General features: G+C 30.4%; 1 protein-coding gene and 1 long non-coding RNA gene across 11 annotated transcripts in view; one reads left to right on the top strand and one right to left on the bottom strand.

The window, feature by feature from the left end:
• Positions 1-23,861, bottom strand: part of CARPA (Carbonic anhydrase-related protein A) — a 231,849-nt gene that overhangs the window by 49,836 nt on the left and 158,152 nt on the right. For all 8 annotated transcript variants that reach the window (XM_089176802.1, XM_089176797.1, XM_089176799.1 and 5 more), the window contains 2 exons: positions 18,382-18,518; positions 4,273-4,464 (listed from right to left, as the gene is read on the bottom strand). In XM_089176802.1, coding sequence (XP_089032928.1) covers positions 4,273-4,464; positions 18,382-18,518 — 329 coding nt within the window. The remainder of the gene's footprint in view (positions 1-4,272; positions 4,465-18,381; positions 18,519-23,861) is intronic.
• LOC149031076 (uncharacterized) overlaps positions 12,224-23,861 on the top strand; it is a 112,956-nt gene continuing 101,318 nt past the window's right edge. For all 3 annotated transcript variants that reach the window (XR_016178052.1, XR_016178050.1, XR_016178051.1), the window contains exons 1-2: positions 12,224-13,378; positions 13,456-13,498. This is a non-coding gene — a long non-coding RNA (uncharacterized LOC149031076). The remainder of the gene's footprint in view (positions 13,379-13,455; positions 13,499-23,861) is intronic.

The raw sequence follows: 23,861 nt of genomic DNA, 5'->3' as shown, positions 1-23,861 counted from the left end.
ATTAAATTACAACATTTAACCAAAAGAAAAAAAATAACATAAAATTACGATAATAATAATAATATAAATAATAATAATAATAATAATAAAAATAATAATAAAAATAATAATAAAAAAAAATAATAAAAGATAGAAATGAATAGTAGGAGGTAGAGTGGACTGACGGAGACCTTTTACCACGAAATATTCTCGCAAAGAGAGAGAGAAAGAGAGAGCGGATTCGTAGTTTAAAAAAGAAATCCTTTCTTCTACATCGAAATGCTTAATTAAGCAACGAGAGAGAGCATTGTGTTAAAAGTGTGTATATATATATTCAAGTGGATTCGTATGCGTGTATATTTGTGGTGTCTTTCTTCCCCCCCCCTTTCCCCTTTTCCCCCCCCTTCTACCCTCGTTTCATTCTCTCTTGGTGCTTGTCGACGTTTCGCTACGATAAAACGTATCATCGCCGTATAAGTGTAGTTTTTACGGTCTTTTACCGTTCCAACGTCGGAAGATATGGAAATTACACGGTTTAAAGAGAAAGAGAGAGAGAGAGAGAGAGAGGAAAAGAAAGAGAAGAGGAGAGAAAGTGAGAAAGAGAGAGAAAGCTTGTTTACGAGAAGATGAGCTCTCGCACAGCGGTGGTTTAATGCGTGTTTAATTTGTCCCATTTTGAGGACCCTGCGTCGCATAATTAATTTCAATTAATTATCTCGTCACTTGGGTCATCCTCTTTATCTCTCGTCTCGTCTCATCTCGTCTAGTCTTGTCTATTTTCGTCTCGTTTTGAAAATAGATAGATACACTCGAATAGGTGTTACGATACAAAAAGTAAAATAAAAAATAAAGCGAAAATTATTTGATAATTTGTTTTACTTTTTTTTCGAAATGAATTACTGAATAAATAAATTAATAAAAAATAAATGAAAAACAAAGAAAGAGAAAATTATTTGATATTTTTTTTTTTCAAAATGAATTACCGAATAAATAAATAAATAAATAAAAATAAAAGAAAAAGAAAGAGAAAATTATTTGATATTTAATTAATTGATTAATTTATTTATTTATTCGGTAATTCATTTTTCCTTTTTTTTTAATTTTTTTATTTTTATTTTCGTTCAACGATATAATGAGCAATCTTTATGTTCGTATCGATATAATTATATAAAATCGTGTTACTATAACATATGTAATATTTTTCGTTTACATTTGTTAATATCTTATCCATTAACACATTTCGTTTTTTTAATGAATAATACAAACGAATAAATGTTACGATAAATAAAAAGAAAAAACAAAAAATCCTCTCTCTTTCCTTTTTTTGGAAATTTTTTTTTCTTTTTCTTTTTATTTATTTATTTAATATTCGATAATATTCATTTCTCTTTCTCTCTCTCTCTCTCTCTCTCTCTCTCTTTCACGTTTTGGTTCATACGATAATAAGCAATCTTTATGTTCATATCGATATCATTGTAACAATCGCTATTACACAAACGTAGTTTAATTGCGTGTACAGATTTTAATATACATTTGTATTCCCCTTTTTTTTCCTCTTATCTACAATACGAGCACGAAGAGAATATATGAATCTATTATCCACTTTTTTTTTGTTCCTTTTCGTTCTTTTTGCGATTATTTCACAGAGAGAGAAAGATATAATCGATTGGAAAAACGAACGATTAATAATAATTTTCACTTTCATGGAAACGTGTCTTTTTTTTTGTTTTATTTTCTACAAAAAGAAAAAAAAAGAGAGAGAAATAAACTATCGATATCGTTGTTGTTGATTTGAAATCGAGTAGAATCATATTTTTTGCTCTTTTGAATGAGCAATTTCAATGTACAGCATGATGGAAAAAAAATAGAGAGAGAGAGAGAGAGAGAAAGAGAGAAAAAAACGGAATACGTTATGAAGCCAGAAACGAAATTGGGACACGCGTTAATATGTAATTATCAGTCGAAATGATCGTCGTAGTCGTCGTTGTCGTTATCATCGTCGTCGTCGTCGTTGTCGTCACGAATTTCGACCACGAGAAGAGAGACGAGGAGGGGAGAGAGGGAGATGGGTGATTGGCTGGGAACAAATTTGGCCAATATCGAGTCGATAAAAAATTCAACTCTCTTCTAAATTCGCGGCCTGCGGGATTGGTGTAACCGACGACGAGTAATCTGAAAATGAGAGGCCTACCTATCCACCTACACCTACACCTACACCTACAAATACACACACTCATTTACATACATGTACACGACATATATTATTTATATATACGTTTATATATACCATTTTGTTTATATGCGTGCGTATGCATATATCTGTGTGTATGTGTATATGCAAATGGTTAAACTTTCTGTGCATAAACATAAGTGCGTATGTTTCTGTGTGTGTGTGGGTGTGTGTATGTGTATGTTATATAATTTGGATGTATTACGATACATTTTTTTTGTAAATTTCTTATATTTCGTTTCTTCTTTGTTTTTCATTTCTTTCTTGTTTTTGCAATAGCAATTGCAAAAGATATTCTGGGATCTGAATAAAATACAAAAAATAAAATCAAAAAAAAGAAAAAGGATAGAAACATGCCTTTATAACTTTTTGATGGGGGAAAAAAAAGGCATTTTTCAATTCCGTTTGAAGTTTCCCCCCATTCACGCGCGTTTGCAAGTTTTTTTCGTACGAGTTTTGAAGGTGTGCGAATGTGCGATTGTATTTGATTTTAGGATTTTTGTTTGTTTGTTTTTTTTGAGGGATTTTTATTTGTTCTTTTTTTTCCTTTTAATTTAACTCCAGTAACAAATTTGGTTGAATCAAATCTAACGAAATTTTTGTACAGACATTTTATTTACTTTGTTAAACACGATAGTATTTATACAACCTATCAAATACATAAGTTAAATTGCGTTCTTTCGACAAAAATTTTGCGCTTCTCTTGACGTTCATTTCATAACGTACAATATTTTAACTTTAAAATTAATTTTTTTTTTATTTTTTTGTTTTTATTTTATTTCGGATAAAGCTACGAACAGTCGAGGTGTTCAAAAATTCATTAAAATCATGTATTTAAAATGATACAAAAAATAATTTTCTCTCTCTCTTTATTATTTTCTTTTTTTATCTTTGAATTTTTTTAATTATTTTATTTTTTTGGACACATTTAAAATATAACTCATTTAAGGCAGAGACGGGGAGAATTTTCGATACACTTGGTAGTTAACATTTTTCGAATGCTTTTAGTTCTGGTTTTAAAAATACAAAAAAAAAAAGAGGAAAGAAATAGAGAAACACACAAAAAAAAAATAAAATAGCCGTGCGATTGAAATTGAAAAAGTCTCCGAATATTTCTACGACTGATTGTAGATATACATACGTCCGGCGATGGTAAAATATGTAACGTTTGTAAAAATCCTACGTTTCACGTTCGCATACGAATTCACAAGCGTGGAATTTAATTGATAATCTCGCGCTTGTATGTCCGTTCTGTCGCACACTCTGCCTCACTAAATTTAATGAAACTAAATGGGGGTAATATTTCTAAATGGAAAAACAATTTTCTTTTTTACGAATATTTCTGAAAGTACATTTTTGTTTCCTCATTTCTCTTTCTATTTCTCTCTTTTTCATTGTTTGTCCTCCTGTCCGTCTCTTGTCAGTTTATCCGTTTGATTGGTCATTACTACTACGTTTTACGAAATTACACTTTTAAACAAAAAATACTACCAATTTTGGTTCAAAATTTTATTCATTTCGAAAGTGATAAGTCCGTTTTGAAAAATAAAATATAACATTGTTTTGCTTTACTGTTTTTGTTTATAGATTATTGTTAGATTACTTACTTAGTGTCAAATTAAATTAATCGAAATATTAAAAACATTTGATATTATTTTTTAATATTAGGTTTAAGGGGATTTCTTTTTCTATATGACGTATTCAGACTTCATGTGGAAAATTACAAAAATCATTATCATTATTTTCCAACAATTTTATCTGACTTTTATTAATCAAACGATACTAATCTATAATCAAGAGTTCATTTTCCCTTTTCAAGCAAGCCCTTTAATTATAATATTTTATACGATGTAAATAACAAAATATATATTTTTCTTTACTCGTCAATTTAACATTTGTTCGTAAAAATATGTCTATAAAAATATCCGTAAACCAAACGTTAATTATCACCAATGTAAATTCTTAAATAATTTAATCAAAACAAAGTTTTTTACGTAATATTCAATACCTTTAAATCCACTTTCATAAATAAATGTATATACATATAAAGATTGTATACAAACCTCGGCAGGAAAAGAATAATCGTCTACGCGATGTTCGGATCCATGATTATCGTCCAATCCGTAATGAATATAAATTTCTTCGAATTGATAATGATAAGCCAATGGGCCACCGGTTATATTGACTCTTACTTTGGCTTCTTTATCTGTTCGGAAGACCAAAAACTGGCCAGTGTTGTGCAGGTGTCCGGAAACCTGAAAAGAATGAATCATCATTTTTACACGTATACCAAATACTATATTAATATCCATATAAAAAATATAATAATAATAATAATAATATATAATAATATATATAAGGAGAAGGATTATATATTGTATTATATTTATATATTTATAATATTATATAATATAAATAATAAATTATATTTTCTATATTAATTTATATAATTATTAATTTAATAATTATTAATATAAAATTATAAATTTATAAAATAATTAGTTATAAAATAAAAACTTATAAAATAGTATAATTATTTTAATATATTATATGTATATATATATATATATATATATATAAATTAATATATAAATAATTTATTATATTATTATATTAATTTATAAAATTATTCATCATCAAACTTTCATGTGTACTGATTTGTGTCTCTGAATATCTTTTGAACGCTTAATTTAATCGCCACAACATAAGACACCATTTTTATAGAGCAGTTAATTTCCAACAAAAATTTTTATTGTGCACTTTTTAATAGTCATTTATTGTCGAGTTATAAAATTCATAAGCAAAAATGAGATTTGTCTAAAAATCATCAAATTTAAATCTTCAATATCATTCAAATGGTGAAATTTACGGAAAAAATATAAGATACCTTTTTTGTAGAGCATTACATTTCCCACAAAATTCGTCTTGAACATTTTTCTGTACAATCAATAAATGATGAGGTATGAATTTTAATCTATTGGACTGAAAAAAAAAATAAAAAACTGCGATGCGGAGGATCTTACTATTAAAATTAAGGGCTCATATTGGGTGAGAATTCTTTTAAGGTGTCTAGAAACCCATTTTTGCGTGGCACTTAAAAAAAAAAATAAGTCATTTTTTTGACCCACCCTAATATATATATATGCCTATGTGTTTTTATATATATGTATACATTAAAGTTGTGAGAGTAGAAAATTGGTTGTGGGGCCGCGTATCGAACGATAAATTAAGTCGATCGTATGGCTCGAAACTGTGGAAAATAGCGGTGTTTCAATAGATCAGGGTTGCCGAACGAACGTTCTTCTCATGTACGTACATACATATATACCAATATACATACACGCGTATATAGGATTTATATATGGATATATAAAGTATTCTATCGTGGTCGTATCTCTCTTTCTCTCTCTCCCTTTCCCCTAATGTCGGTTGATCGTTCGACGATCGAGAAACGTGTTTTGAGGTGTAGAAGCAAGAAAGCCAGTTCAACCGTCCGTTCTTCGTGTCGGATAATTGATTAGGCATTTAATTGGACGGAATAGCAAAGGTGAAGAGAAATAGTGAGAGTGAGAGAGATGGAATATAGGATAGAACGTGTACATATGTGAGCATGCGCATAAGTTTCGCGAAGAGAAAGCTCAAGAGGAGCCTGACGAAGTGCAAGTCAAGCCATGGCAAGTCCATTTTCTTGTACCCTACCCCTCCCCCTCCCTCCCCTTCTTCCTTTTCCTCCTCTTATTCCCTCTTCTTCCTCTTCCTACTACCACCGAGTCAAGGAGAGGACCTGAATTATGGCGTCATCAGTTAGAAATAATGAGCCTAGCTACAGGACCGAGGTACGCGTCAGCGAAAGTCTAACCCAGATAACTTACGCTTATTTCAAAATTGATTTATTTTGTCTCCTCCTTTGGTCCCTCAACACCACCCTCCACCTCTAAGCGCCACCACCGCTATCATCACCGTGTTTGTTATATCGTTGCATTTCATTTTGTTTCAATTATAATCTCATTCGAGACTGTTTTCTTTTTTTTGGTTAATTAATTTTTTTTTGGGAAGATTTGAACATTCGTACACACAATATATGAACTTATTTTTTTTTATCTTAAATATTCGAAAAAATAATTTATTTATTTTATAATATAATTTTAACTTGTGTGTGTGTTTTTCTTTTTTAATTTATATATATATATATATATATATATATATATATATATATTTTTTTTTTTTTTTTCTTTAAATATTCGGTCAAATGATTTATATATTTTATAATATAATTTTTTGTATTACACTAAAATACAAGATTTTTCTTTAAGAATAATTTATTTATTTTTTTGTTATTTTAAATAACGACAAGAGTAGCTTTAAATTAAAGTAATAAGCGTCAAGGGGATATATTTTCTCTATTTTTTTTTTTTTCATTATACAAATGTCCGATTGATCGACAAGCAATCATTATTTTCAACTTAGCTGATACGTAAGTAAAAAATCTCAAATTAAATGAACGACGACTGACAAGGACCTTTTATTTCTCCCTTTTTTTCTGTAATATAATCGACATTAAGAAATTTGCAAATGTTGTAACTTTCGATAGGCCAATTTGTCGATTTAATTGATAAATAAATTCATATCGTGTTCTCCTCTTTTAATCTTGTTCAATTTTTGAAAAGAGGGAACAAAGAGAAAGAAGATATTTTCTCTTTTTCTTATTCTTTTCATTTTCGTTTTGAAGTTAAGAAAAAAAAAAAGAAGGAAAAATAATAGAATTGATCGAGACCGAAAGGCTGATTCCGAGTTCTTCTTGAGTTGACAGAGAAAAATGAAGACGGCCATTGGCTTTACTTCTTTACGAGAAGAAAGTATTCGTTCGATGTGGGAGGTAGGGTTGGGAGAGGGTGCAGGGTGCATAAGTCATTATTTCGCGATAGATTTTCACCGGCTGTGTGGTAGTGGGGGGATACCTCGAGGAATAATTCTTAGACCTTCTTTTCAAATCCTTTTCAACCCCTTCCAAACACCCCCCTTCCCTTGTTCCTTCTTAACACCACCCCCATTTCCCCAACCCAACTCACCTACACCTCTTCCAGTCTTTTTTTCCTCCTTTCTTTCTTTCTTTTTTTTTTTTTTTTTATAGCAAAACCATCGCGGACTTCGAAGGTGTGCGAGATCAATGGGGGTAAAACTGCCTGAAGGAAAGAAAAAAAAATTCACTGGGTTCTAAACGACTCGCGGTCTAGACACACCAACGAGAAGAATCTACACAAAAGCTTTTCTATCCTTATTTGACGCAAAAGCTCTCTCAAAGTTCTTAAGATAAAGTAAGAGAGAAATAGGAAAAGAAGAAAAAGAAGAAGATAGAAAGAAAAGAGTTAAAACGAGAGGATGATTCGGTCTAAGATGGAAAAAGGGATCATCCTTCCACGTCTTTCAGAAACTATGCTAACGTTTCTATGAGGTGGATCGTTCGAGGCCAAGGAGTCTCTTGTGAAATTCTCTCAGTTGTCTCTTTAGATTATCTTTTCCTAATTTTATTTTTATACGAATGAAATAAAAAAAAAATAATAATAAAAAAAAAAAAAAAAAACAACGAGACGGCTCGATTAAAATTCTCCCTAATTTTTTTTTATTTAATAATTTTGTTCAAATTTAGTATAACATAGTATATTGTTGGTATACAATTTGATATGCGAATAATATTATTTATTTAAAAAAGACACGTTTTATTTTGTAAGAACATTTTTTGCAAAATTCCATCGTATTTTCTTTGAAATTTCAAATAAAATTTGTTAACGTCATTGGAAGAATATAATATAATACGAGATTAAGAAATTGTGTGAATTGTATTTTTATTATTTTATTAAAATTCAATCAAGCGAATACAGTTAAAAATGTTATATTTATAGAAATTTAACGAAACTACGTGAAAATAATTACATTATAGAACGTTGATAATAATAATAATAATTTAATCAACTTCTCATCTGCAATATTTGCAAAATTTCGAAGATTGAAAGAAAACCTATAATTAAAATTTTTTATAAATTGATTTTAATTAGATTAATATTCTACTAGAGAAGTAATAATTTTCACTTATGTTAAATCCGTTTAAAGATTACGCGGAAGATATGACCTATTTAAATCATACTTAAACGTGGATATGTACACATATAAACGTGCACACACACACAGTATCCCAAGTACCTTCAAGTAAGTATATTTTGTTAGAGGAACAGAAATTAGAACAGTGTCTTCTTGTGTGAAGTTAGAAAAGGATAAATCCAGTCTTCTCCATTTTCGACTATATTCTCAGTTCGAGATTGTCTGTTAATTAATTGAATTCGTTAGAAGACGAAACGGTTTCCATGTGTTAAAGGGAACTAAAACTATTATGCTTTCTAAATGCAGATGGTGAAAAATTTATTAGATATTCGAATTGATTTAATATAAGGATAACGAAAACATTCTCTATTTGATATAAAATTAAAAAGAAATCCTTGAATTATTTCGGTCGACGAAAAGTTCTTATAAATATTTCTCATTTTATTATTTCATTTATTTATTTTAAGTAAAAATGAACCTTCAAGAGAGAGAGAAAATCGCGCTTTGATTAATTTAATTGAACCAAAAAACAATTGATTCAAGATTTTATTATTAGATGAGAAATTGATTTTACTATTTCAGTCATTTATTTTATGTGAAAGTAAATTAGATCACAAACGGGAAATGTAAGGTAATACGATTATATGTTTGAAGAATTTTAAAATAAACAAAATGACTAACATTGAAATGAAACAATATTCATCCACGTAAGTGTTAGACTATAATCAATTTCTGTACAAAAATATTTTGAAAACATTGTTAAAAATTTAATCCTATCTTTGCATTTTAATAAAAATGTTTAGAGCACTGATTGCTCGATAACAAAAATGAAAAATTATTAAAAATCTTTTTACAAGCTAAATAACAATTCAATTTTATGAATCTGTTCATACAAACACACAACGTACATCACTTCATATATAATATAAACATAATTTTTTAATTTAAATAATACTTCAAATTTCCAAACGCATTCATTTACCCCTATTACATATATACTCCTTCCATGAGTTTACTATTTACTAAAAGTTCATTCAACAGGAAACGGAATAATTACCTTCAGTATAGTTTTAGAAATGAAATGAAAATCAAGATAAACAATATCTAAAATATATATATCTAGAAGATAAAGATAGGAATGGTGATAGTATATAGTTAGGTAGGTGTTCATCGTGAATCGTCTTTCGTGTCGTCAGTGGTAGGTTTCCCCTGTAGCCTCAAGGGAGCCCTTCGTTCGACGTCTAGTAACATTGATTGCACTTACGAGCGTCCATTATACTTGTCTAACTACTGGACCCCGTAAATTGTCCTCGTATAATACAACATATGTCTTCGATGTCTGTATACATTTCGTTCTACAATTTCTTCCATCCCCCTTTCATCCTTAACCCTATCTCTGTTTCTCTATCTCACTTTCTCGCACACCTTCTCTCAGTTCTATCACTTGCACGCGTAGAACATATCCTAGAAACTCATCTAAGGTATTATACGTACGTGGAGATTACTTTGGAGTACAGACGAATGTATTGCTCGGAGCCATGAGTTCTAGCATAATGAGACATTCTATTTCGTAAACAATTGTTAGGAGAATGTACCAATGAAGAAAGTACGAAGGAAACTACGAATTTATCCTTATAATAAAACGATCAACAATCATTTGAGATTTTTTATTGCCCGCTGTTTGCTTAATTAACGTTTAAGAGAAATGATTTTGATATCGTTTATCGTAGATTCAAATTAATGTTTATTTTGTATTATCTTCATATTTAAAGTTGTTCACTCTGAATGCTGAAGAGAAATAATTTTGATGACCATTCGAACATCAATGAGGAATATTTAACAAGTTTTTGATAAATAAACCAATTTGGTAACGTAACTCGTAGAAATCGCTTACGTTCCTCTTAACATATTCGTTCTTACCGTGCCAATCGATGTATTTGGATTTACATGAATTCAAATACCTTGATTAACGTCGCGAATGTAGTATAGTTCGAGGTTTATCTGGATTCCTTTGATTGTCCAAAATCGTCTCATTCAGGATGTGTAATTCAAAGAACATTCTCATTGAGAGTCTTGTATTCTAATTGAAATAGCTCATTGTCTGTGAGACTAATATGTCTGATTGATTGATTGTTCGAATCAATCAATAATTATTCGCAATTGTATGAAATTTTTGTATCGTTTAGATTAGCTGTATTTGTAAATCCAACTAATTCTAAATTAGCTGTAATTATATTATTGTATTTGTAAATCTGTTTTATAATTTCTTATAATACAACTGTACAAATTAAAAAGCACTAAATTGGTTGGATCTTGTTTTAAAATTTATTAGAAATCAAAATCTTTATACACAAAACATTTGACAATACAACAAATACAAAATAAACTATCGGTTTAAATTGCACGTGATTATCGCTTAATTTAGAATATTATGTTTTTCTTTTACTCCTTGAATATGAGTGGACAGTTCTTAAGGAATATCTGTATTAATCTTGAAGATTAATTAGTCATATGTCAAAATAGTTTTAAATCATGAATAAGTAATAGGAAAAACTTTCAAAAATCTGTTGTCATGAATAATGGATGTAATTCACCCTGGCAGAATATAATATTGGTCAGCAGGCACGTGGTAGTGAAGAGACAAGAAACATGATTCCCTTATATATGCTAGATCGTTTACGAATCCCATGTATAGGGAAATGGGGTTTCTTCTCACAAAAAAAAGTCTTTACGGAAAGGGAGAAACGTGTCCCATTGGTCATGAGAGTCCCTTTACTCATTGTATAAATATAAATGTGATGTCCTTCGATGAAAGGTTATGATGTGATCGTAAAGGGAAACATTTATTGAACTTCGTTACTTATGTCAAAATGTTGCCAGTTTTAAGAATTTTAGAATATTCTAGCAGTACGATTGACGCTTTCAGACTGTCTCATCATCACTAAAGAAAATATTCTTTATTTGGTTTTATGATTCATCCTTAAGAAGATTCATCATATTCCTAGAAATGGAGTATTAGGATCTTAGGGATTAGGCGAATCGTTTTGTTGCATGGATCGCTATTACGATTATATGTCTTATGCCAATAAACCGAGACCACAGGTAGTTTTCTGTTTACCGTTATGTATTTACGTTTATACGAATTTCGTATTTCTAAACCAGTAACTCTCGACACTATTTAATTTTACGTTCTACAAAAATCGTCCGTTTTATGCTAAAATCAATAATGGAATCGTAGAGATGTTACTATCTAAAAGAATATTTTAAAAAGTCCGGAAAATTTTATTCAACCGAGGAATAATTTAAACTACGAGAGAGAGAAAGAGAGACGTACTGACTAAATAGCATAATTAATAGTTAGTAAATAGAATGTTGAATAACTGAGTAAAGATTAATCCATGTTGGTTATCTTTGATAGGTGAAAATGAGTATTAGGAAAGCTACTGCTGCTGAAAGCATCCAAATGGTCTGTGAGAATCAACCAGTACGATTAGAACATCATACTAATATCTTGTATGAAAGGTTTACCAGGGACCAAAATCCACATAAGACTTTCGGAACAGTATTACAACAATAATATCACCAAATCCTAATATACGAAGAACATTTGATAATTCATCAAACGGAAAATAAACGATCCCATTGCACATTCTCCATGATTATTGACTCACTTAGAATATTACTGTAATAACAATGGAAATAATATCATTGTCGATAGTTGGCAGATGAAAAGCAGAATAACCCTAGTAAAGATTAATTAGGTAGATTTTCTTTGAATGGTTTTAAACGAATATTAGGAAAGTGGGAGAACATTCGAATAGTCTGGATAACCAGTAACAGAATCACTGCATCGTCAATGTTGAACTAACCACCACCACCACCACCACCATCATCACCACGTCTAGTTTGATCGTTTCTCTTATGTAGAATCTACGTTAGAGGAAGGGGGATGTTTTAGTGTTGCAAAGAGAGAGTGAGAGAAAGATTTCAGAGGGAGAGGGAATCTATAGATATATTTTGAGGGATGAAAACGGAAGTGAATGCAAAGATAAAGGTACAAAGAGAAATGGAGAAGAAGTGTTGGTGGGAAAAGGAAAGAGAGAGGTTGAAACACGAGTGGGCTCAGTCGAAGACATACGTTCGACTTCCGAAAAGCGGCAATGGTGGTGATGGTGGTGGTGGTTGGTGGTGGTGGTAGTGGTGGTGGCAATGGCGGCGCCGGCGGTTCGTTCTATTGTTTAATTTAAGTGCCAAAGTTTTAACCGGGTTGAATGCCGTATAAATTCACGAGGTTCGAGCTGCTTTAGTCGGTTCCTCTCCCTCTCTTTTACTATCTTTCTCTATCTTTACCTATCTTTCCCTATCTTTACCTATCTTTCTTTATCTTCTTTCTCTCTCTCTATCTCTCTCTTCCTTTCTCACTTTCTCCCTCTGTCTCTCTCACTTACAATCCGGTATGGTGCCGATCTGGAAGCGGCGCTGAAACCGCGATTAAATAGCGCGGGAACAGGTGTGACGTCACTGCGGTTTTCATCGTGGTATTAAGCCCCCGGGCCCCTCCCCCTCCGCCCCTCTCTCTCCCATAAAACGACGCTTTCGAATTATTTTCATTTTTCGTTTATTTGCTTTTTTCTGTGTCATCCAATTTTTTTTTGGTTTTTGTTTCGTTTTTTAGAAAGGGATAAATTTTTCAGTTCGATTGTCAATGTTGCACTACTTTTTCTTCTTCGTGTTTTCTTTGTTTTTTCTTTTGTTTTGCATTATTAGTCGTTGAAGAAAGAGAAGTAAGTAAAATAACAAAAGTATCATTTAATACATTCATTTTATATTTTTTATTTCTAGAAGCTCATTTCATAACGCGTGAAAGTCAAAGTCAAACGAGGTAAGCATCAAGTGTGTTTATGTCGCACGAGGTATTCTAAGAAATTTGTTATTAATGAAGTACACGTTGAAAAACATTTTTGTACGACGATCAACTAAGGTGATTAGGTGGAGACAGGTGACTTGTATTCGCGATAAACTATTTTGATTTTAAACTACGTCAAGACAAGACGTAACGTGTTCGTTCTCTGTGTAAGTATTTTAATTCTTACTTAGTTAAATATTTTATTAGAATATTGTATATCTAATTAAATCTCATTTGTTTACAGGCTGACTCAGTCATAATCGATGATATGAACGTCTTGAAATTAGGTAAGAAAATTTGTGAACCAAATTACAGGTTTTTATATTTTTCAATGGTTTTAGGATCATTGTGACCATAATCTCATTTTTTTATGGTTTCAAAAAAAAACTATTGAAGATCCATTATCCCTATTGTAATCATACTAATCGATAATAGAATATGTAACTACTTGCAAGTATTTCTTTCTTTCTATTCATTAAATTTGTAGTAATTTATTTGTTAATATCTGAATGGATCTTTCTCGGAGTAAATTTTCAGTGATGAAATCCGATAACCGATATTGCTTACGGTGTCCATAGAATTTGTATGGTGCAACGTAAGCATTGTCAGAAGAATGGCTGACGTTAGACGTTTATTAGAAAATTTTACTTATTCTTTCCATTAATTATGTCAAGTAATTCACTTGTTAAAACATAAAATTTTCAAATTAAATTTGTTAAATACGATAATTAATTTAACATATTTATTTCTAAATTCGTTACATTTTTTATAAACGCACTAATAAGATAAACATATATAGAGATATAAAATATTTTAAATAATATAAATGAATCAGTTATAATTATTTTTTAGTATTAATAATACGAGTTTCACTTTTAATATTATTTATTATCGTTTATTATTGTGACGTTCACTTAAATTTTATTTTCCTAGTTTCCATCGAATAAAAATTAAAATCTACTTGAAAAATCGTCTCGTGCTTGTTATCGCGAATGTTAAGAACATTGTATAAATAATATATTTAATAACTTCGAAAGGATTTTGTGGTAAAATTCATTGAATTCGTAATCAATGAATCCTTAAGTGTACATAGTCTGATATCAGTACGAAAACGAGAGGTATCGAATATATGTTTACCCAATGGAAGATCGTTGCTTTTACGAGATTCGTTGGTATTACTATTGGTTGAACGATGAAAGAGAGAAAGAGAGAGATAGAGGGTTGTGAAACGGTCCGTTAAACAGACGTGTTCTCTTAATTAATGGTATTATTATCGAATTAACATTGAGAACCGCGAAAAACGTGGAGTACAAAAAAGCTCCCTTGGTGATTTGAAATCCATTAACTTGTTCTCGCAATACTTATATCTATCTATATATATATGTATATATACATATCTGTACATTCATTTATCTATCCCTTTTTCCATCTCATCCGTTTCCATCATCGCTCTTACTCATTACAATTATTAATTGTCATTTTATTTCCATTTTATTATACGTATATGGTTATAACATGTAACAGGTATGCATGCACGTATTATATATAACCTGGGGTTATAATTATATCAACGATTTTATGGTTTTACGCATAGTGAAGTTTTTGTTAAAAATAGGATTTTCTTGTTTTTTTTTAATTTTTAATTTTTATTTTTTTATTTTGGTTTTCGAGTTTTCTTTTCGCAAAGAAGGGAAGTGATTATTTTATGGAAAATGATAAATATATTCGCTTTAAAATCATGACCATCGTTTTTATAACATTGTTTATTGTACAATAAATTTAAATGATTTATATGTTTTTCTTTTCTTTTTTTATTAAAAATCACGTTTATAATTAAATTTTCGTTGTATTTGATCGATACGATTTTTGGTTGGGTTAGAAATATTTGCATGGTTGCGAATTGTTTGATTAAAAAAAAACAAAATAAAAACGAGAGTAAAATTGGATAAATACGAACAGAGTTTTGTTTTACTTCCTTTTTTTTAAACAAAACAGAATGATCATTTTCGAAAATGATCAGGTACTTTAAAAATTTGATAATATATGTTTTACGTTTTCGTTGTATTCGAATTGTTTGGATGTGTGAAGTTAAGTTAGAAATATTTGCACACTTTTTCGAATTATTTAATGAAAAACAAACAAACATGATTTTTCGTTTAATTCCATCTCTTTAGTTAATTTAATAATTTAAAAATTAGAATAATCGTTAAAAAAAATAACTTAAAATATATGTTTTACATTTTGGTTGCATTCGATTGTACGGGTATGCAGTTATGTTAGAAATATTTGCACTTTAACGTAATTATTTGACGAAGAGCAAACAAAAACGATAAAATAAAAAAGAGGGAAAGAGAAAGAAAGAAAGAGATATTTAACAAAAATTTACAGTCAGAGACTGGTATAATTACAATAGGGCCAGAGTGTAGTTTAAAAACCATGTCTATATATATATACCATTTAACGCTTGGTCAGCGAGATCACAGTGGATTTGAGTTGAACGTTGAAACGACCTGTTGATAAAGTAATCTAGTCAAACGGAACGAAACGGAACGGAACGGAATTTTGTCAGCGAAATACTATAGTAATAGTAAGGCCCAAAAACCGAAACAATTTCGTCGAATAAGCGATTTCCTCATCGAGTTTGCAATCATTGAGAAAATTGTGAAAGAGAAATAGTTAGATAGATAGATAGATAGATAGATAAATAGATAGATAGATAGATAGTTAGATAGATAGAGAAAGATAGAGAAATAGGGTGGTAAAAAGAGGGAGGGGATGAAGAAATGTGCCGTCGCCGAGGGAGACGTGTCCTCGTTCGTGAATCTTGTTCTTCCACTTCGTAGGTGCTTTAATCTTCTTCGAACGTCGTAGCAGTGATTTTGATAAAGGAACGCTCGCGGAAAGTATTATACAGGACGGAACATTTTTGATGGAAATTTCTGATATTTTTCTAGTCGACGAGTATAATATCATTCTAATTTTTTTTAAATATTTTATATAATTTCATTTTTTCTACATTTTTTTTTTTTTTTTTGAAAAAAAGTTACATTTTTATCGAAAGTTGCTATGCTATTTAATAGATTTCTAATAAATTTCATTTCTTAAATATATATATACTATAATTAATGTTTTGAAATATATATATTTGTTGAGAGTATTACTTGATTTCTAATAAACTTATTTTATTAAATATATTTATATTACAGATACCATTTATATTATTTAAATTAATTAATTTTTCATTGATAATCAATATGTTGATAATATTTTCTAAATTTACAATTAGATTTATTAGATTATAATATTTTAATAATTTTTAAATTATATTGTAAATTGAGTTAGTCAAGTGTGTACAAATGTTGTATCAATATGTACAACCCTCAACCCCTTTGATTCAACTGTACCTCTATTACAAATATCGATTATTTATTTTACAAAGTATCGAGAACGAAAAATGTTGAAAATAATACAGAAACAAATAAATGTAACTATTCTTCTGTTTGTTTTATTATTTTCTTTCGTGTTTTCATTCTATTTTAAATCAACAATTAAATCTTTAACTAGTAAGTAAATCATTTCAGTAGAATATTCCCAGTAAAGTTTCTTTTCTTTCTTTTCAGAAAAAACTTTTCATTTACGTCTATTGCATTACGTATACATGCATTATAATTAGATTAAGAAAGTTTTGATAGTTTTGTAAAACTTTCTTAGTTAAGATTGACGTCTATTAATTATTTTTATTAATAGATCCGATTTATTCTTATGACACCATTACATTTAAGTATAATATATTTTTTGATTATTTATTCTATTTATATTACTTTATTCTCTTATTAGAAAAAAAATAAAGATAATTAAGAAAACGTCTTTAAAGATATTAAATATAATTGATTAGCTAATAATTTGAATGAATAATTAAATGCGATGCACAAATTGGATTTAAATGAAATTTATAATTAAAGAATAGTTAGTTGTAGTCTTGCGAGAAAATGAGAGAGAAAAAAAGAGAAAAAAGAGAAGAAAAAATAGGGAGAGAGAGAGAGGGAGAGAGAAATGGTTTATCGATCGATTGAGAATCCTCAAAAAGGGAATATATTTTGTTAATAAGATAGAAGAAGATGGTAAGAACAACCAATTTCTCTCTTTCTCTCTTTCTCTCTTTCTCTCTTTCTCCTTAGATGTTGGATAACTTAGCTATTTTGTGTATCGTTTAATCAAGCCACGGAGTACGGCAATTTTGGCCTGAGCCATTTAAAGTTTAAGTAAACGAGTTATAGCTCGTTGGAAAAGCTAGAAGACCCGAAGACGGTCTCTCGTTTAAATTTTCGTTAGCTCAAGGACGACAGTTTTCGTTCGTTCGTTCATTCGTTCCTTCGTTCATTCCTTCGTTCTACTTACATACACAAATACTCAAGTATTTTTCAGATTTTTCTTTCATCTTTTTCATCAATTCTATCTCATGACGAACTTATTACTTCGTTAATATTTAATAAATAATTATTAATTTTCTTTCTTTTTTTTTAATTTACTTTTACAGTATCTTATTCCTTATAATTGAATTTCTTTCTAACGATCATATATATATAAAAGTCGTATTGGGAGGAGGAAGGGGGTGGGAAAGGGATGAATTTACGTCATACGTTCACTTGCCGTTGTAAATAAGTTTGCGACGTTGAAGGATTCTCTCTGATCGAATAAACTTGGGAAAAAAAGCAAAATAAAAAAAAACTTATTTCTTTTAGTTCAACGTATGGTCTGAGAGAGAGAAAAAGAGAGAAAGAAAATTTTCGAGTAACGAGCATCCATCCGTTGGCTCTTTCATCTTCATTTGAAACGGTCTTGAAACTGTGAGTAAGACGGAGAGATCTAAAACTAACCAAAAAGATAAAAATAAAAAGAGAAAGAGAGAGAATGATAACCTAGAAGCTAAGACTTTTCCAGTCCTTTTGTATTTTTTTTATTATTTTCTTTTTTTCTAAAGTCACCACTTTGAGAAACGCGAGAAAGGAAAGAAAGTAAAAAAAAAAAAAAAGTATGGGAATCAATTCGTCTCTCTTACCGATAGATCGAGAAAAAGGGACACGACACACACACCCTAATGATGTTGCTAGATTTTTATTTAACTCTAGTGAAAAAGAAAACATAAAATACTTTTTCTACGATACATTACCTTGTGCTTATCTACATGGACCGGTCTCAAGTGTGGGTCAAAAAGTAGCTTGTCGGGTTCGATATTGATGGGACTTTGTCGTCTTCCTTTGCTGCACAGGGACCATTGTGGATTGATCAGGCCCCAAAACGATGGTCCTGAAATAGAACAATCAAATCATTCTTCTCAGGATTTTTTTTAACAAAAGTTTACTACTACGATTTATCTTCATTTTTTTTTTTTTTTTTTTAACTAATTCTTAACAACATTCTTTTATTTCGTTGTATCTTTTTCTCGTTGTGACTCGTAATTGGATATGTTGCGTTAGAAAAAAAAAATAATTGATAATAATATTTTTATAAGTATTAGTAAAATATAAATTAATATGTTTTTTACACAAGATAAAAAAAAATGAATCTTAATAAACAAGTTTTCATCTAATTGGAAAAAAAATTCTTATTCGATTCTTTGTTTCCTTTCGATGTTCTCGAAATAAAAAAAACAATTTAAGAGAGAAAGAAGACATTTTATTATGTAATGCTTTGTAACAAAATATTATTACATTTTATTGATAATTTTGCTCGTTACAAATATAATGACCTAATAAATATAATTAATTTCTTTCATTTGTGTTTTACAAATATAAATAAATCTTGATAAATTAGCTTGTGATTAATTAAAAGAAATAATACTGTTCTTATGCTTTCATCTTATGAAAAAAGAAAAACGAGAAAATAAAAAAACAACCCAAAAAACAGTAAAATATCGTATAAGACAGGTAGGAAATAAAAATTTAAAAATCACTTTTACCCTTCCGATTCCCCACTCGCCTTCCCCCCAGTATCACCAAGATTGCAAATACATGCAAAGATGAATGCATGCATGCATACATGCATATACATGATCTCAGTCGTGTCGTGATGTTAAAGTTGAAACAAAGGCTATAAAGCGTGCATAGTTTACATTTAAGCTTTTCCATTTGACATTAAAGGGTGGTAAAGGGGTCTTCTGGCAAAGGATTGTAGAAGTGTACAGTGGGGGTGAAGGGTAGGGGGTTGGGTGAGGGGTAGATGCGAAAGCGACACAACGCACTCGATCTATCCTTCCGAGCATTCCATTTACCAAGTAGACACGCCGAGGGGATTTGCAACGTGGTAGGAATCCTATGTATGTTTCTTTATATATATATGAATATATATGTATATGTGCGTATGTACATATGTATATATGTATGTAACTATGAAGATATGTGTGAACGTATAAATGTATGTATGTACGATATGTACGAGTGAGTAAGAAAGAACAAGTTGTATGTATGAATGTATGAATGTATGGTGTAAGTGAGTGAGTAAGTGAGTGTGTGAATGAGTGAATGAATGAGTGAGAGAGAACAAGAAGCTCGCCTAACTCACGTCGCCGTGACGATTTCACAAGCGACGTAGCCGTCGGATAAACGCGCAGGAACTGTTTCCTTCGTTCTCTAAACATCGAATTTATTGCACGTCGCATCGCCCTAGGATACTTTAATCCTTCTTCCTTCTTCTTCGACTTTCGCTTCCTTTCTCTCTTGAGACGAGTCGATGTTCTCCTACTACATCACGTTTCATGTAATCCGACAAATTTTATCTGTTTGATTATAAAAGGTTTCTATATTTTTTTTTCTTTTTTATTTCACTTGTTTTCTTTTTTTTTTTGTACATTATGATCAACATTTATAATAAAATATTGGTAAATGATTTAAATCAAGTGATCAATATTAGATCAATAATTATCAGAAATTTTTTTAATAGATGATAAGAGTATTTATAATAAAATATTGGTAAACGATTTAAATCATGTGGTTAATATTATATCAATAAATACAAAAATTATTTAATAGACGATCAGTATTTAGAAATAAATATTAATTACATTAATATATTAGTTAATGTATAATAAAATATACATAATGTATATAAAATATTATTTTCAATGTCCTTTGTATCAAAATATAATTAAAACTATTCCTATTTACATATATGTACTGATAATTTATTAATTATTTGAATACACACAATATTTTTTACAATTCATTTAAATTCATAAAAATAAATGGAAATGATTATCAATTTATTTAAAATAAAAAAATCTAAATATTTCTCATTCTTTTTCTTATAGAACTTTTTTTTTAGATAATTAAAAGACAATACGTCTAATGAAATTAAAATTAGCTTCATTTTATGTGACGTATGTATTTTGCGACGTGAAAAATTACAATGGAAGAAAAAAAGGGTGCTCGAAGGACACGCTAAAGGATCCCTATTTTTTTTCTCTCCCTTTTTTTTGCTATTGCGTACGTGTGTGTTTGTGTGTTATTTCTGTAGCTTGAACTTCCGATAAAATTAATGTACATGCTGGTATTAACTCGCTCAGCAACGTAAATGGGTTAATCCATTAAATTCCGTGATCTCGGTAGTAGTACAACTTTTCGACGATGTATCGCAATACTTAGGTATAAACAAACGACTGGCGAGATAATAGATGGAAGTGCAAGATCGAAGCTAGAAAGTTAGAAGCTTCGTGGTATGCTTTTCTCCTATCCTTCATAATCCAATACGCATGCAGATATTTTCATAACTACATGCACACATATTAACTAACTACACACACATACACACGCGTAGGTTCATTTAATTAACATCTGCGTGAAATCTCTATTAAAAAAAAAAAAAAATACTTTTTCATTTCGTGATTTTACAAACGATATTCGAAGTATTTCGAAGTTTCAGAACGATAATAATAATTTTCGATATTAACAATTTCAATTGTCAAACAGACCAATTAAACATTCCAATCCCTTTTGTATCGGCAGGGAGAAAAATCTTTAAAAAAAAATACCCCCAGACTGGGTTTAAAAAAAATATCTAATTCTATTGGAATTCAAGTATTATTTGTGACATAACTTATAAATTAAAAATCATCATGTACTATTGTATTGAACCTGACGCAACTCATTGTCAAACGTAATTTGCTTAGATCGATAAATTGGATACAGCGCATATGCAATTAATTTATTTTTCAAAAAATTATTTCAACTTTTCTTTATACTTTGAATTATCGATAAATAATATCTTTTATTGCGTTTAAAATCGACTGTTTACGTAAACCACAAAATTGAACAACACAATGCATACGACTGATAGGCAATTAATTTATATTTTTAAAAAATTATTTCAACTTTTGTTTATACTTTGAATTACGTACGTATATTAATAGCGAAACAATGATTATCGATAAATAATATCTTTTATTACATTTGAAATCGATTATTTCCGTTTGGTAGGACAACTCAAGACAAAATGAATTTCAATAGCACGGAAGAATGGCTTATTGATTTTATTCCTTCCGATTGTAGTTCACTAATGGCAAACGTTTCAAATCGTGTAAATGACAACTGACTATCATATATAATTCTTATCCCTTTTCTATTATTTCTTGGTAATATGAAAAAGAGAGAGAGAGAGAGAGAGAGAGAGAGTAACGATACCTTCTCTTCAAGCACACATATACACACACATATGCATCATACATTCAATTTCATATATATTCGTACACATGTAGGAGATCAACGCTCACACATAGTAACTGATGCAAGATAAGCCTGATTGACGGACATTTCTGAACGTCGAGCATCGTATTTCTGATCGCTTATTGCTCGCCTATCAAACGGACGTGATTGTCGTTTGAATCCCGTTCGAGTTGCCGCGAATAATACGATTTACGGATGGTTAACTTCCCGATCGAAAAAGAAAAAGGAAATGAAATAAAAAGTGAAAGAGGTAGGAGTGGGAAACGAATGAATGAAACTTCTTTGATTTTTGATCCTTCATTGTTAATAATTTTTCTTATTCTATTAAAATGCGAACATATTGTAACATAAATCAGTAAATTAGAAAATAACTAATTCGTTTGTCTTTTTTAAAAAATAAAAAGAAATTAGATTAATTTATTTATTGTATATCAACAAGACAAGTGATTATAATTAGAACTAATTACGACGTCGAGCTAATTTTTAAGGAATGAAAAAAATTAAAAACCGTAATATCAATTTTTCTTTTTAAAATTCTTTCATACTCAATTCCATTATTCTTCTTTAAATAAGTACCAAAAACAATTAAGAATGGTTAAAAAAAAAAAAATTCTACTTAATCATACAAAATATACACTTGTGAGAATAAAATCCACTTGACAGATCACAAAGCTTGGTCAAAGCTAATTCCAACAACACATTATTATAAACACAGCAGACGTCAAAAAAAAAAAAAAAAAGAAAAGAAAAGAAACAAAGCAAGACAAAAAAATAGTTAGGATATGTATCCCAGCGAAAAGATCCTCTTATCTCGGGAGTATTCTTCAGCATGCATGGGTAGGAGGAGGAGGAGGATTCCCGTGACCGTGGTGGAAAAAGTTAAATTTCTCTGAGGAACGACGACGGAAAATGTGAATTGGAGTGTCCAAAGCTAGGATCACCAAGTTGGGGCGGGGGAGTGATAGGGGGAAACATAGAGGGGTGGTTTCACGTAGGAATGTCGAGGTGTTTAGGTTGGTATGGGTAAAAAGAGTTAGACGGCCGATTGAGAGCTACCATCGGTAGGGGGTGTTTCGAAAAGAAAGATGTAGAAGAAGAAGAAGAAGAAGAAAAAGAAGAAAAAGAAGAAAAAGAAAAAGGCTGTGTTGTCGACGGTCCCAAGCGTACGAACGATGGAACGAGTTGAAAATCCTTTTTACCGCATGAAAGTTGAGGGACGCCGTTCTCAACCCACAGACATATATATATACACCTATTCCAACCTTTACATACACCCACCCCATTTTCCACCTCCTCATATAACCCCTGTCCTCCTACCTCTACCCCTCCCCTTACCAGTTCCTACCATCTACCCCCGGTAGCGAAGTCTCAAACCGTGGGTGTTGCATTCGCTTCGGTTGCCAGTCGAAAATTATAAAAAATGAAAATTTTCCGACAGCTCTGACATACACAATGCGAAAGCTTTCTTCCCACGGCAAAGTTCGCTTCCAGTCCGTCGGGAACGGTTCTTAGAAACGGTTTTCTCACTGAAATTCCTCTACTTCGAAAGTTATTCTAAACAAGTCGAACTGTGTGGAAATTATTGCGCCGGAACACCAAGTAAGTGAGTGAGAGAAGGAGGGTAGGGGTGGAGGCGGGGGAAGTGAGTCCCATCCGATTTTACCTTTTCGGAGATATCCTTGAGAACAGGGAAAACGAGAGAAATTCGAGATTTCCGTAAGATTGAGTTTTCAAATTTTCTTCTAAACCTCCCCCCTTCCTCAACCCACCTTCTCATACTCTTCCTCCTTCTCCTCCCTTTTTATGTCACTCACTTTCTCTCTCTTTCTATCTCTCTCTTTATACTTTTTTCTTTTATATTTTAGATATACGTGTACACACATATTTATGTTATATATTTTCTTCACTCTCTCTCTCTAGGTTTTTATTTCTC

The sequence above is a fragment of the Polistes dominula genome, unplaced genomic scaffold (assembly GCF_049000335.1).
Source record: "Polistes dominula isolate Pdom_NZ unplaced genomic scaffold, Pdom_raw_medaka contig_12, whole genome shotgun sequence".
Classification (NCBI taxonomy): Eukaryota; Metazoa; Arthropoda; class Insecta; order Hymenoptera; family Vespidae; genus Polistes; species Polistes dominula.
The sequence above is the reverse complement of the archived record's forward strand: the minus strand, read 5'-3'. Positions and strand labels throughout refer to the sequence as shown.